The sequence below is a fragment of the Polypterus senegalus genome, chromosome 5, assembly GCF_016835505.1.
Source record: "Polypterus senegalus isolate Bchr_013 chromosome 5, ASM1683550v1, whole genome shotgun sequence".
In the NCBI taxonomy this organism is placed as follows: Eukaryota; Metazoa; Chordata; class Cladistia; order Polypteriformes; family Polypteridae; genus Polypterus; species Polypterus senegalus.
In genome coordinates this window covers 71,504,968-71,519,396 of record NC_053158.1, presented here as the reverse complement: position 1 = coordinate 71,519,396, position 14,429 = coordinate 71,504,968, and the positions used below count along the sequence as shown (strand labels likewise).

Below are 14,429 nucleotides of genomic sequence, written 5' to 3'. Positions count from 1 at the left end.
TTGCTGTCCTGTTACTGCTATATAACAGGTTGACCTTTTCTTTGTGGCATTAAGTTATTTTAAATTTTGTTACTTTTAAGGTTCAGGTTAAGTGTTTCAGTTTTCAGTGTTGTGAAACTGACTATTACCTTTTTTGCAATGGGTGTTAAAATTAATAATCATTATTTAATCTGTATTAATGTTAAATTAAAAAATGTTTGTGTGAAAGCAATATGCACTTAATTTCTTTTCTTCACTCATGTTTTCTAATAAAACTAATCCTTACAAATACCAGCAATATTGATGCAGCATGTATCAGTAATTGGCCATCATCGTTGCCCACATGTCAGTATCCTAAAACACCATATCTGGTGCCAAGGAAATGGCATCCTCTATGAACTGATTATGATGATACGAAAACTGGAGCTGATCAAGTCTATCTGGAGTAATCTACTTAATGTGTCCCAACACCAGCGTCTCAAATCACTTTATTACAGTTGGATTGGGGGTTACCTATCTGTAGCCAATCAGATAATTCACTTTTGTTTTCTTAGGCAGGGTCCACAGATTCTGTCAGCAAAATATCAAAGATATCACTGGAAATGCCAGCTAATTGGTCACCACAGGTTTTTAAATCAAACCTTGAAATTCCATCAGATGTCTTATGGGCATTAACTAATTTAAAAAACAAACCAAGAAGGATGAATGATGTGGTGCTGTAGGGCTTACTGGGATATTGACCCAATATTAGAGTTGCTTAAGGGAAAATGGGAGTGCCAATTGTACTAAAAAAATGTGTACTTTATTAAACAATCTGCATATTAGTATTTAATTAATGACCTTGCAAAATGTACAATGGCTAACCTAGAAGCAGCACATTATTATTTGTTATTGTGTATCATCCTGATTAATCAAACTACAGATTTTTAGTAAGTCTCTTATTGATTAAACACTAGGACTTACTTGCATGACCTTAAGACTATTCTATCTATGCAAAAGTAAGTTTGTTTAAAATTGGTTGTTTTTGAGGTGTTGGGCAGTGATGATTACTGTTGCATGTTTGTATTGATGGCTATGCCAAATCAAATTCTATACCACTGAGACAAAATTATATATTTACTAATAAAGAATCTAGATGTACCATATCGACAACATATTTGATGAAAAAAATCAGAACTGATTCTTTCTTCTGATTCCTGAATTAATAAATATGAGGTATAGAGATGTGAAAAGGGTGCAACAGCAAGCCTTTGATTTTCAGATATGAAAGACAGTATTTCATGTTAGACTTGAGTGTAACATCCTGACATTCAGCCTTTATTCAGAAAAATTTTGTAAATACCTACATGTATCCCTTTGACTTGCTAATATACATTTTTTACTTTTCAATCTCTTTGCTTGACAAAAAAAGAAATATATTTACTGTTTATTGGCAACATATAGCAGTTGATCCATAGGTCAATCTTAATTGATTTATCTTTTGATTTTGCTGATTTTCTTCTATTATAGTAATATCAGTCAATGAGTAGGATCATCTGAGAAACAATGTACTACATCCTTGATGTTCTGGGAAGCTCATCACAAACATATTTTAGTCACTATTTTAATTTAATTTCTGTTGTTTTAACAGAAATCTATAACGTAAAAGCATAATCCTTTAGTTTTACACTACATCATGGTTTGGGTATGTTTTATTTTGGCTAATGTGACAATGATCTTTGTTCACAGGGTATTTCTGGCAAGGAAACACCAATGAAGGAGGCCAAGACACTCAACCCCAGACGTTTCCAAGCAATGTTTAACATAGAAAACACCACAAAGCAGGACTCAGGAAGCTATCGGTGTGTTGTACATTCTAACAAAGGAGTTGGAGTTTCAACCTTTGGCGAGCTCATTGTGAAACGTAAGGATAATCCTTTTCATGATACTGCATATTTTTATGACTTGAAGATACTGTATATAATCATATTGTGAAATTTTTTTATTTCTTACATATTCATGAGCTTGATGTCTTGTCAACTTCTTAATGTCAAAAGACCCATTTAAGATGTTAATCTTTTGGTTCTTTTTTCTAACTGCTTGGAGTCTTCCACAAAACATTATTCAGAATAACAGAATAAGCCCAGTAATTTATATTGAAAACATCATTCGTTTAACCCAACTTTTAATTAAGATAAAAGTGGCTGGAGGTACTTTAACATCACAAGTTATCCTCCTTATATCTATACTAATAAAAGGCAAAGCCCTCACTGACTCACTGACTGACTCACTCACTCACTGACACACTTATCACTAATTCTCCAAGTTCCCGTGTAGGTAGAAGGCTGAAATTTGGCAGGCTCATTCCTTACAGCTTACTTACAGAAGTTAAGCAGGTTTCATTTCGAAATTCTACACGTAACGGTCATAACGGTCGATAACGGTCGACAACGTCCGCCATGTTTAACTTTTTTATTCATGGCCCCATCTTCACGAAATTTGGTAGGCTTCTTCCCTGCGCTAACCAAAACCAATGTACGTACTTATTTCGGTGGTATGACGCCATTGTCGGCCGCCATATTGAATTTTCCAACGTCACTAATTCTCCAACTTCCCGTATAGGTAGAAGGCTGAAATTTGCAAGGCTCATTCCTTACAGCTTACTTACAAATGTTAAGCAGGTTTCATTTCGAAATTGTCCGCGTAACGGTCATAACGGTCAACAACGTCCGCCATGTTGAACTTTCTTATCTATGGCTCCATCTTCTCGAAATTTGGTAGGCGGCTTCCCTCCACTAACTGAAACCAATGTATGTACTTATTTCAGTAGTATGATGCCACTGTCGGCCGCCATATTGAACTTTTCAACAGTCTTTGTTACTTATGGGCCCATCTTCAAGAAATTCTATCGATCAAAGAACTGTCACTTACCGAGTGGTTTCCATGCCTGGAAATACCACCTACCTTTTCCATTCTCTTTGTTACATATTGCACGGCCATATCAGGCTCACTCTTGATATCCAGAGGAACATTCTGTCTTATGTATTGAATGACTGGGACAGGTTCAAGGTGTGGACTGATGACAGTAGAGGAGATAACTATACTACACAGGAGCACTAGAAGAGTGAAATGCTTAAGCCCTTCACCTATGGTTCTGCATGTGAGTTGATGGCTGCCGCTGAATTGTTCGGTTGTCGCTTTCAAGTGTACCGAAATGGCCAAATATTTTACACCTTTCGACAACTGCCAATGCCTCTTAAACATCTTAGATTCACAGGTGACGATTTCAGTAGTGGACACTTTGATGTTTATGAATGTTTAAACTCTCAAAAGCTGGATGTGATTTTATCGATGAAACCGGTTGTGTGCTTACAACGCTTGACAGATGCCAAATGTCACTTCAACACAACAAATCCTGCAAATACTGTCGTAATTGAAACAAACCATGAAACTCAAACCGATTATGACAGCAGCAATCCAAGCTGTGAGATTTGAGACAAGATTACTGTTCACATGGCCAACTGTAAGTTACATGCTCAAGAGTAAGCTCAGCGCACAGCTTGGTCATGTTACAACCGGAGGGCGAACTGACAACATGGTATACAAAGAGATCCTTAACAAATAATTATTGGCATATTGTCCCACAGTTTAAAAAGGTTTAATTTTCTTCTTAATAAAAATTTGAATGCAGTACTTCACCGCTGCGAAGCGCGGGTATTTTGCTATCTATATATATAATTCACTAAGGCAAGACGACCATGGAAAGCACGCCGGAAGGGGCGTGAATTCAATAAGTCGCCGACAAGTGAGACACCTATGGCGCACGCAGGAAGGAGCCACGCCCACCAACTCCAAGACCATTGGATACGATGACAACTCACAGAGCCACGCCCACCAACTCGGACGCGACGACACAGAAAAACCGGCGTCATTTATATTCGTCTGTCGTAGTGGTCACATGCAGCTCTGACCCACGTTGACTGTTAATAGAGGCATGTTTCTCGCGGAGGTGAATCGCCATATCGGCGATTAAAACTGTTTGCGAGGGGTATCCCATGGGATCCTTAAAATGTTCCTTTACAACTGAGGTTAAAACACAATGAAGTGAGCAGTCTTTAAAAAACGAAGTTTTCGGTTACGACGCACGACGCGTGCACTATAGCAAACTGTTTTACACGCTACATACAGCAATTTGCATCCGCGACAAACATGCGTCTTCTTAGATACTCCTGCACTTTGTACACACCCCCCTCCCACCGTGGTCGGGTGTCTTGGTGGATTATACTGTATATAGAAAGGCAGCCAAAACCGCACAGAACAATGAAAAGTCACAGGTGCATCTGGACTGTACAAAGACTCGAGTGACGAGTTGGAGGTGGGCACATGAGTAGGCAGTGTATACTGAACGAGAAACCAGCAGACTAGCATGATGGAGGGAGTGGAGTGGATGTCCTTCTCCTCTCCTCCCGTTCCACCCTGAGCGCCGCACGGACGATTTTGTTTGGTTCGTTCCGTGCATTGGTTAAAACCCAATGAAGGAAGCAGTCTTTAAAAAACAATAAGTCCTGTGCCTCTGTTTCATTACCGCCTCACCTGCTTCACCAATTCAGGCCCGCAACAGGCGATCCGGCGGCGTCATTCCCATGACCCGCCGGGCAGCCAACTGGGTAACCAAAGTCTTTGGGTTCAGGGGGGAGTATGGTTACAAAGCTGAAACTTAAAGGAATTGACGGAAGGGCACCACCAGGTGTGGAGCCTTTCGCTTCATTTGACTCAATGCAGGAAACCTCACCCGGCCCGGACACGGACAGGATTGACAGATTGATAGCTCTTTCTCGATTCTGTGGGTGGTGGTGCATGGCAGTTCTTAGTTGGTGGAGCGATTTGGCTGGTTATTTCCGAAAACGAACGAGACTCTGCCTGCTAAATAGTTACACGACCCAACTGCGGTCGGCGTCCAAATTTTTAGAGGGACAAGTGGCTTTAAGCCACGTGAGATTGAGCATTAACAGGTCTGTGATGCACTTGTATGTCCGGTACTGCACGCGTGCTACACTGAATGGATCAACGTGTGTCTACCCGGCGCGGGAAGCCGTTGAACCCCATTCGTGATGGAGACCGTGGCTTCCAATTGTTCCCCACGAACAAGAAATTCCCAGTACCTGCGGGTCATACACTCGCACTGATTACGTCCCTGTCCTTTGTAAAGCCCCCAATGGTCGGGTGACTTGGTGGATTATATATAAAAAAAAGCAGCCGGAACCGCAAAGAACAATGAAAAATCAACGTGGAAACCGACTGAGGCGGTGTTTGGAAAATTAACAGTCAGCGTGACTCACAGGTGCGTGTGGACTGTACACAGACGAAAACCTCTCAGGTAGGGAGTTGGGGGCAGGCACATAAGCGGGCAGTGCATACTGAATGAGCGCCGTTCAACCCCGTCCTTCGCTTTGGATGGAGAAAGCGTGGACGGCACTCCTCCGGTTTTCAGTCACGGACAATTGTATGTTGGTTCGTAGCGTGCATTGTTGCAATGTTACTTTTCTTGGTGGTTTATTAAATTACGGATTTTTCAAATGTTTATTTTTTCCTCTGTGCTTAAAAATCATTTAAAAAGCAGCCTGATTATGCGACGTATGCTACGCTGCGGGTTGGCTAGTACCCAATGATATGCTGTATCTATTTTAAAAAACTCTGTATGCTGTAGCATGAAAGACATAGGTGTGTGTATGATGTGTCAGTCTTTTACTTATATCACATGATTTACATTTTCTTCTGCTAGACCATATAAGAGTATAAAAATAAAAAATTGATTTGGGACCATGTGACACAGGTCTGTTTGTTCACAGTTGCCCTGGTTAAATCCCAGGTTTTGATGTGTGAACATAGCACAAGAACCAAAAACAAAAAATCTCAACACCTGAAAGCTAAAAGCATCTCTTCCCTTTGTAAATTTCCCCCATGTACATCTAAAAACAATTTTAAAAATTGTAAGATTTGTATGGAATTTATTTAAAAATGTGGACAATTACTGTAATAAATAAATACACTGAAAAAAATGTTTGTCTCTTTAAATTGCACAAGATAACTTAACAGAATGCCCATACTAGTCCCAGACTTAGTAATGGTGCTGGCCTGTGTACAAAGTACAAAGTTAATGTTCGGTTGAATGTATGTTGCTTTCAAAAAGCACAAATTGAAGCTGCTCATTATTTCTTATCAGAATATGGCTGTTTTTTATGGAAGAATACCTGTGGCAAAATTTAATTCAATCCAAAGTGTAAAATGCATGGGTTTATTTTAGGCATACTTTTTGTGTCATAATCAAATAATAAATCAAATGATTTTTTTTTTTCAATATAGAACACAATGGAGTAAATTTCATTTCTTTTCAAAACTCCATGTTAATGGTGCCAAAACTAGATAAAATCACAACTCATTAGCATTAAGAAGTGGGGCAAACAGTCAACAGTATGAGCCTGAGGCATTCCAATCGTGACTGTACATTCTCAGTGAGGTTCAAAAGAAGCATGACATTAAAGAAGTAAATACTGTATTATAATGATCACCAACAGGGGATATCAAGACACCATGCACGGTGAGCAATTTGTGCGCTTAGACACACAAGCTTACTGATTTTATATAAAGCAGCAAACTCCTTCAGGATCCCCCTCACACAGGCTCTCCTCCTCCTCATGTGTTGTTGCTGGAAAAGCCATACCACCCGACTATGCAGTTGGGTGTTTTACCAATGGATGGAGACTTCTAAAGAATTTGCAGTCAATCAGGTAGCAATCTCCATTCAATTAATAAGTGCTCTTGTTAGTTGGCCATCACACTATTCTCTCTTACCCTATATTTCATTATTTTCAAAAAGATGAACACTTGACACTAAAATTCCTGAAGCCTACGAAAAAAACGGTAATCCCGGCCCACCTTAAATCCCTTCACACCTCTCCATCAGCGTCTTTTGTTTTGTAAATGTGTCGATCAGCACAAGCAGCAAGCAGTCAAGCAGCAAGCAGTCTGCCGTCCCATCCACCGCCTTGACGGAACTCAACTCTCCCAGCTCAAGCCGAAGCTCATTATCTGTATGTGATGTGCTTGGAGTTGTATAGGGTAAATAATGCAGTATATCGTTATTTGGAATACATGTGTGCTCCGTGTTTACAAAGATCTGGGTAAGTGTAGGATGAAACGAAATGCAAGACGTGCAAGAAGTGCGAGAAATGCAGAAACGAACCTAAAGCAGACACTTTTTCCATGTTATACTAATAATGATGTGAAGTGTATAATGTGTGAAAGCTTTAGTCCAAATATCAAATAACATGTGCGCTTTTATTCAAGAATATAACCAAAGAAAAAAAAGCATTCGATTTACATGTAGCTGTCAATGAGATAAAAACTCAAGCTCTATCGACAGAGAGTTTACATGTATTCTTGAATGGAGCAGAGGTAAGAACTGCTGCCTTATAACCTGAAGGTCCCAGGCTCGAGACCAGGCGCTCAGTGTTTTGAGTAGTGAGCTGCTATTATTATTATTATTTCTACAATATAATAAAAACATACATTTGATTTGAGTCTTTAACACCCGGTATAAATTTTGGCTACTTGTAAAAGTTAGCACTTGTTTTTTATTATTCAGTTTTATTCTCTCAGTGATGTTCACGTGGTTCCGTGAACTGGCCTCTCTGTGTCTGAGTTGATGGCATTTATCTCCATTATTTTCACAAGAGCAGCACAGTGGCTGAGGCCTGCTCAGAACTGTTTGTTTTTATGTATATTTCAGATTTGGTTCTGTTTTGTGTAAGGAATATATTTAATTGAATTTATACATCTTAAGCTAAAGGTGTATTTGCATTTTTTAATTTAAAGTGATTGTTTTGCATAGAGCCACCTGATAGATAAAAATTGGTTTCTTTTATTGTAAGCTGTGATCGCTGGCAAAGCAGTTGCAGAAGCTGCATGAATGGAAATCAGAGCCACATGTGCATACTGCAGAATAATCGATTTTAAAGATGGTGTGAGTGTCTTGTGAAGCAATCACATTACACCTCCCAAAAAATCTGTTGTGTCCACCTCATAATATGTATCTATAATAGACTTAACTTGTCCCTGCATTACAAGCGCAGCTTAGAATGTTTCAATTGAAAACATGCAATATTTATGAATTCCTAGTGTTCGCTCAAGATCCATCCTTCTCCCAAACCCACACACAAAAGAAACATCTTAGAATGAACCATCAGTGCTCTACATTATTACATTTTGTGGTCTGAACTGTTTGGAGGAGAAAAAAAATCAATGACAGTATGATTGAAAAGAGTTTCACAGTCAGCATATTGCAATGAAATCTGGAGGTTGAGATAAGCCATAGTGTAAGGATGTGTCTTGAAGAAAATGGAAAAAAGTAAACTAGCTTCTAGAAGGTGCTGACAAGTTTCATTCCTCCATACTTCTTCTTTTTCCAACAAGTACATCAAACCTATAAGCAGCCAATACAGTGAAAAACAAGTTCAGTGATTTTCACAGCAGCTGCTGTAATCTCATTCATTTACAGAGGACTGGAGGACACCTGATGAAGGATAAATATGTAAACTGTTTTAGACAGATTGATGGTTATTTAAGATCATATTTATGAATACAAATCTAACTACATTATTATTTTCTCTTTCGCAGTGTAGGTCTTTTGACAACATAAATTAGAGATGCAGCTACTTGGTTATTTAATGCCTGGAGCACTGTTAGGTTAAGTGACTCTCTGAGGGTCACATAGCGAGTCGCAATTTAGATTTTAAATCATGGTTTCAAGTTTAAATGCTTTTCAAAATAATCAAGCTATGATTTTCAAATTTAACTGAGGAAATAATGATAAACCCATCATTTTAGCAATAATAATATAGATGGCTTTATGTTAACAGTATCTCTTGCCATATTGCAACCATCATCATGTAGTTTTGGAAAACATTAGTTTCTGAGGTCGGCACGGTGGAGCAGTGGTAGCGCTGCTGCCTCGCAGTTAGGAGACCAGGGTTCGCTTCCCGGGTCCTCCCTGCGTGGAGTTTGCATGTTCTCCCCGTGTCTGCGTGGGTTTCCTCCGGTAGTCCAAAGACATGCAGGATAGGTGTGGATGTGTGTGTGTGTGTCCTGCGGTGGGTTGGCACCCTGCCCAGGATTGGTTCCTGCCTTGTGCCCTGTGTTGGCTGGGACTGGCTCCAGTAGACCCCCGTGACTCAGTGTTCGGATTCAGTGGGTTGGAAAATGGATGGATGGATTCGTTTCTGATAATTAACTAATGACTACTATGTTTGAAAAATAAATAACAACATACTATCCAGTTATTGATAAATAAAATAGGTACAGGTGTTCAACTATGATGACAAGAAATTCAACAGAGAAGAGATTAACACTGCATTGTTCTCAGTTTAAATTCCAAGCTAGACACTTTCATATTCTCCTTGTGCGTGTGTGGAGTCTCTAGCTATTCTAGATATCACCATATCCCTGAGATATGCAGGTTTGTTTGAGTGGTGAGGGTGACACTAAATTGACCAAGGCTGGTTCTTGATTGTGCAGTTGGCTTTGGCCCTTTATGACCCTATGATGGATTGAACAGAATAAAAAAAATATATAAAAGCAACAGAATGTATGCTTTCTGTTTTCTCATTTATTTTAAAATCCATTTTCTCATTTTTTGTATCAGCTTTAGTTCAAATCAAGGTTGTAGGGATCGAAATCTATACTGGAACCTTCTTGTTCAAGGCAGAAACTAATTTGATATAGTACACCAGACAGGATATACTCATGCAAACGTATTCATTCACCATGAGCAAGTCTAGATTTGCTATGTAACTTGATGTATATGTGTTTGAGATGAAGATTGAAAATCAAAGTACTGGTAAGACAATTTACACAGGGATGAGAAAATTGTACAAATTCTACAGACTATGAACAGGCCTCAACTTCAACCCCAATGTCCTGGAGCTGTGAAACAGCAGTACTAACCGCTGTATCCCCAAGCCATAATTAAATATGCTGCTTTTCAGAAACAGTTAAAGTTAAGTATGGGAGCAAGCCTAATCTGTAAAGTTATAACCTTATCACCCAGGTTTTGTAAAGATTCACATTGCTATGTGTTGGAAGAGTGATGTCAAATGTTACTGGTCAATCTCCATTGTGCTTACAAATACCACCATTATTCACAGGTTCCTTCCTTTTTCAGAAAACTGCCAAATATTCAGTAAAACTGGAAAATCATTTTTTTTTTCAGAATAATTTTTTAAGACATTCCTAAATGGAAGATTGCCACCTTTAGATAAACATACTGTACCATTTTGCTTGCTGTTTTGTATGGAAACAATAAAAACAAACAAAATTAGTGATATGGAAACAAAGGGACCACATACTACAGTGTAGCTCCTAGATTAGCTTGATAGCATACAGTACCTCACATGTGGTGAACTTGCTCAACCTGAATGTTGCTGAACTGTCTTTTTGGCTCTGATTTAAAAGTGGATTTTACAAAATACACTCCTTAACCACAAAACATTGGACTGTCAGTTTTTCTGAGGTGAGAATTTAAATATAGTAGATGACCAATCCTCCTTTGCTAAATGTCATCTTTTTCATTTTCTTTGAGCAAGATTTGGACTTTTCTGTTGTAGACTATCTGCATTTGAAGAACTTTGAATGATGAGAAACATGTCCAAGATTTGCAGTTGGTTACATTGAGGTTATGAGGTTTGTAGCTGAGGTGATGCCAAGGTTACAGTCCAATTAGTGTTTTATGTTACTTTAGAGTACAATAATTATAGTAATGCCAACAGCCTACTCTTCAGTTTTCACAAGTCTGCCTGCAGGTTACAACACAAGTACCTCAACCTTCCTCTAGATTTAATTTGCACATTAATCCTTCATGCAATCTGAATTTTATTGCCTTAATAAGAAAAGGTCACTGCAGTCATTCAGTTAAACATTAGCATTTGAAAAACAGGGATGAGGTGTACTTTATAATTTTTTTATCATGTAAAGTAATAGTTCCTTTTAGAATTATTTAAATGAAAAATTAAAACCACTCCAATGAAAAGAAGTAATTAAAGTAAATGAACATCAACATCCTGTCTAAGCTTGGTTCGTATCGTACCTTGAGCCTGATGCTTCAGCTCCCTGTGATCCTCAGATTAGCTAAAGTGTGTTCAGAAAATTAATGCATGGATAGATGTATGAATATGCTTATATAAGTAGTGAAAATATTTAGTTATCTTTAATTTATATTTGTTCCATCAAGTGAATGATTTATTAAGCAAATTTCACTGGAAAATTTGTTAAGAGTTTGGTTATTTTTTTCAGAGCACACTGTTATGTGAGCAAAGCAATCTGCAGAATATGCACAATTTCTTTTTTCTTGGCTTCTACAGAACATTAAGAGCTCAAATCATCTGCCGGTCGTGTGCAGCAGCCTGCAGTAGAACTTTAATGTATCAAGGGATGTAGCCTTACTGCACTCTGAACTTTCTAATTTCATTCTTTTAACCTCCAAACACTGCAGTTAAGGGAGCATGGGAATGTTCAGCTTTGTATGCTCTTTTATGTCTTGCCATTTGTACTCTGTTGTGGCCGTTCTGAAATATGAAAAGCTGCAGAAAGTGTTGTTATTGGGCATTCAGTTTCTAATAAAACATATGGTGTGAGCACCTTTTGCATATATGCTGCTATGAAGATAATGGGCATACTATGTGTTTATTTCTGTGCACCTTTTTTGTTTCCCAGCAAAAATGTATAAGAAATTCAGGCACAAGATAGTCACGTAGCACATATAAGCAGTTACATAGAAACAGTTTCAGTTAACTTATGATTTGTCAGATAACAATGATTTTCCTGTTAGTCTCAATAAAATAAAGCCTTTTGTATAATATAGGTATTTTCATGTGAAATGCACTTTTTTCATTTTTTTCAGTTAAAAAAGTAAAAACACATATCCACACCCACTCTGTCTTGTGTGAATAAAATGCAAACTAAACATCCATTACAAGATAATTTGTTTTTCAGTTGACAACAAAGTTTTATCTCATTTTGCAAAATCAGAAGGCCAAATAATCTGTTATTAAGTATAATAATCAGTACATCCAGTTTCCAACCCGCTGATATCTAAACACAGGGTCACGGGGGTCTGCTGGAGCCAATCCCAGCCAACACAGGGCACAAGGAACCAATCCCGGGCAGGGTGCCAACCCACCGCAGGACAAACACAAGCACACACTAGGGCCAATTTAGAATCACAAATCCTGCATGTCTTTGGACTATGGGAGGAAACCGGAGTGCCTGGAGGAAACCCACGCAGACACGGGGAGAACATGCAAACTCCATGCAGGGAGGACCCGGGAAGTGAACGCAGGTCTCCTAACTGTGAGGCAGCAGCGCTACTACAGCGCCACCGTGCTGCCCAAGTATAATATCATAGTGCACAATTTAATTGTTACTTTATTAGGTATACCTACTGTGCCTAATAAAGAATTCCCTCCCAATCTGTCCTCAGAACAACCTCATTTAATGGATGAATGAACTAAAAATGCATGTTTCACAGTTGTTTCAGATCAGCTGGACATAAATGCGTAAACTGAACATTTTCTGCCACCACATCTGAGAGTTAGATAACTTAGAGGGTCACTGCATTAAACAAAAGTTTCTATCATATTAATGTAATCCTGCTGGATCTTCCTCAGCCTATTGGCAAAGAGCATTGTCCTGTTGGAAATGCCTGTGAAAGGATGTTCCTAATGTACATAAATTTTTAGGTAAGTTGTCATTTTCTGGTATAGCTCTGCTTACATAAAAGGACAACACATGTGCTATAACTACTCCCACACAACATTACATCACCAGAAAAAGTGAGCATTATTTAAATCAGGCAAGGTGCATCATAGATGCATTGGTGTTTAAGCATATACTGGACCTTCCTTCAGCAAGAACTAGAATTCACCTACCAAAGAATGTTTTTCTAAGTCCAGTGAGCATCTTCCTAAACTCACTATAGCCATATATTATTGTTTTTGTCCGATGGGCATAGGATTTGTTTGGGTCCTCCTCTGTCTAACCACATCTTTGGAAAAGCATAGTTAATGGTGAGTTGAGTGTTCTAATGACGCTTTTTTAACTGTACTCATCTGTTAGATGACTCACTGCAGCCCCTTTGTTCCTCGGCACTAGTTGTGATAGCCCCTTTCATCATTTGTTTATGATCATAGAGATGCAGTTGACAAAGCTGCTTCTTAACAAGGGTCATATTCTTATAAAAATGTCCAAAACTGTTGCTTTAGGTACATCAATGGTGCTATGTTTGGCTCCAAGTATATGCCATATTCAAAGCAGTTTAAAAGTTTGGTCTTATAATTCTCCCTCTAAATTAGACACATACATAAATTTAACAATGCTATCTTTTCATATGGATGCTCTTATCTACTAATCAGTTAAACAAGTGTAAATTTTCCAAATAGCCTGCTACTTTAACATATATGTATTGTATAACATTTTTAAAAGGTATTTAAAAAAATAAGGTGTACTGCAACCAAACAACTGTTACTCACAATTAATATGGTTCCACGGCCAAATATAAACCTGACCTATATTTGCATTATATATCTGAAAGGATTTAGCTGTTTAAACTGATTTTGACTTGATAAATTTGTGTCGATAAAATTACCTGAGCTTGGATAATTTTGTACAAATACAGCATTTGTGGGAAAGTAAAGCGTATAAAGTAGTGGGGTGAATTTTAAATCTACCATTAAGGTGCAAAGGCTAGTAAATGAAACTTTTAGTTCAATGAAAGACAAGAAAAAATTAAGTGACTGGTTTCAGCAAAAGCATAAAGGAACTACTGAAGGGCTGAAGAGAGCACTTCATTATTTCTATAGATAGAGTAAAGAAAGCAGGGTATTTTATACTATTACCCAAATCAGTGCATGGAACACGTAGAATAAGAGGTTCCATTAAAGTTTCACTTCTAAATCATGATCATCAGTTTCATCAATCACACAACTAGTTATGGCAGTATGATACCAGGTAGAACATACAGTGCTGATAAAAAGTATTCACTGTCTTTGAAGTTTTCACATTTTATTATCGTACAACATTGAATCACAGTGGGTTCATTTTGGCATCTTTGACATTGATCAACAGAAAGTGATTCTTTAACATTGATGTGACAGATCTCTGCAAAGTGATCTAAATGAATTAAACATGTAAAAAAATAAGTGTTCAACTCATTTAATATCCATCCATCCAGTATCCAACCTGCTATATCCTAACTACAGGGTCACGGGGGTCTGCTGGAGCCAATCCCAGCCAACACAGGGCGCAAGGCAGGAAATGAACCCCGGGCCGGATGCCAGCCCACCGCAGGGCACACACACAAACACACAGACTCCTAACCTGCATGTCTTTGGACTGTGAGAGGAACCCGGAGTACCATGAGG

At 38.4% G+C, this 14,429-nt stretch overlaps 1 protein-coding gene across 11 annotated transcripts in view; it reads left to right on the top strand.

The window, feature by feature from the left end:
• Positions 1–14,429, top strand: part of ptprma (protein tyrosine phosphatase receptor type Ma) — an 815,060-nt gene that overhangs the window by 365,322 nt on the left and 435,309 nt on the right. For all 11 annotated transcript variants that reach the window (XM_039754798.1, XM_039754797.1, XM_039754796.1 and 8 more), the window contains exon 6: positions 1,708–1,882. In XM_039754798.1, the coding sequence (XP_039610732.1) occupies positions 1,708–1,882 (175 nt within the window). The remainder of the gene's footprint in view (positions 1–1,707; positions 1,883–14,429) is intronic.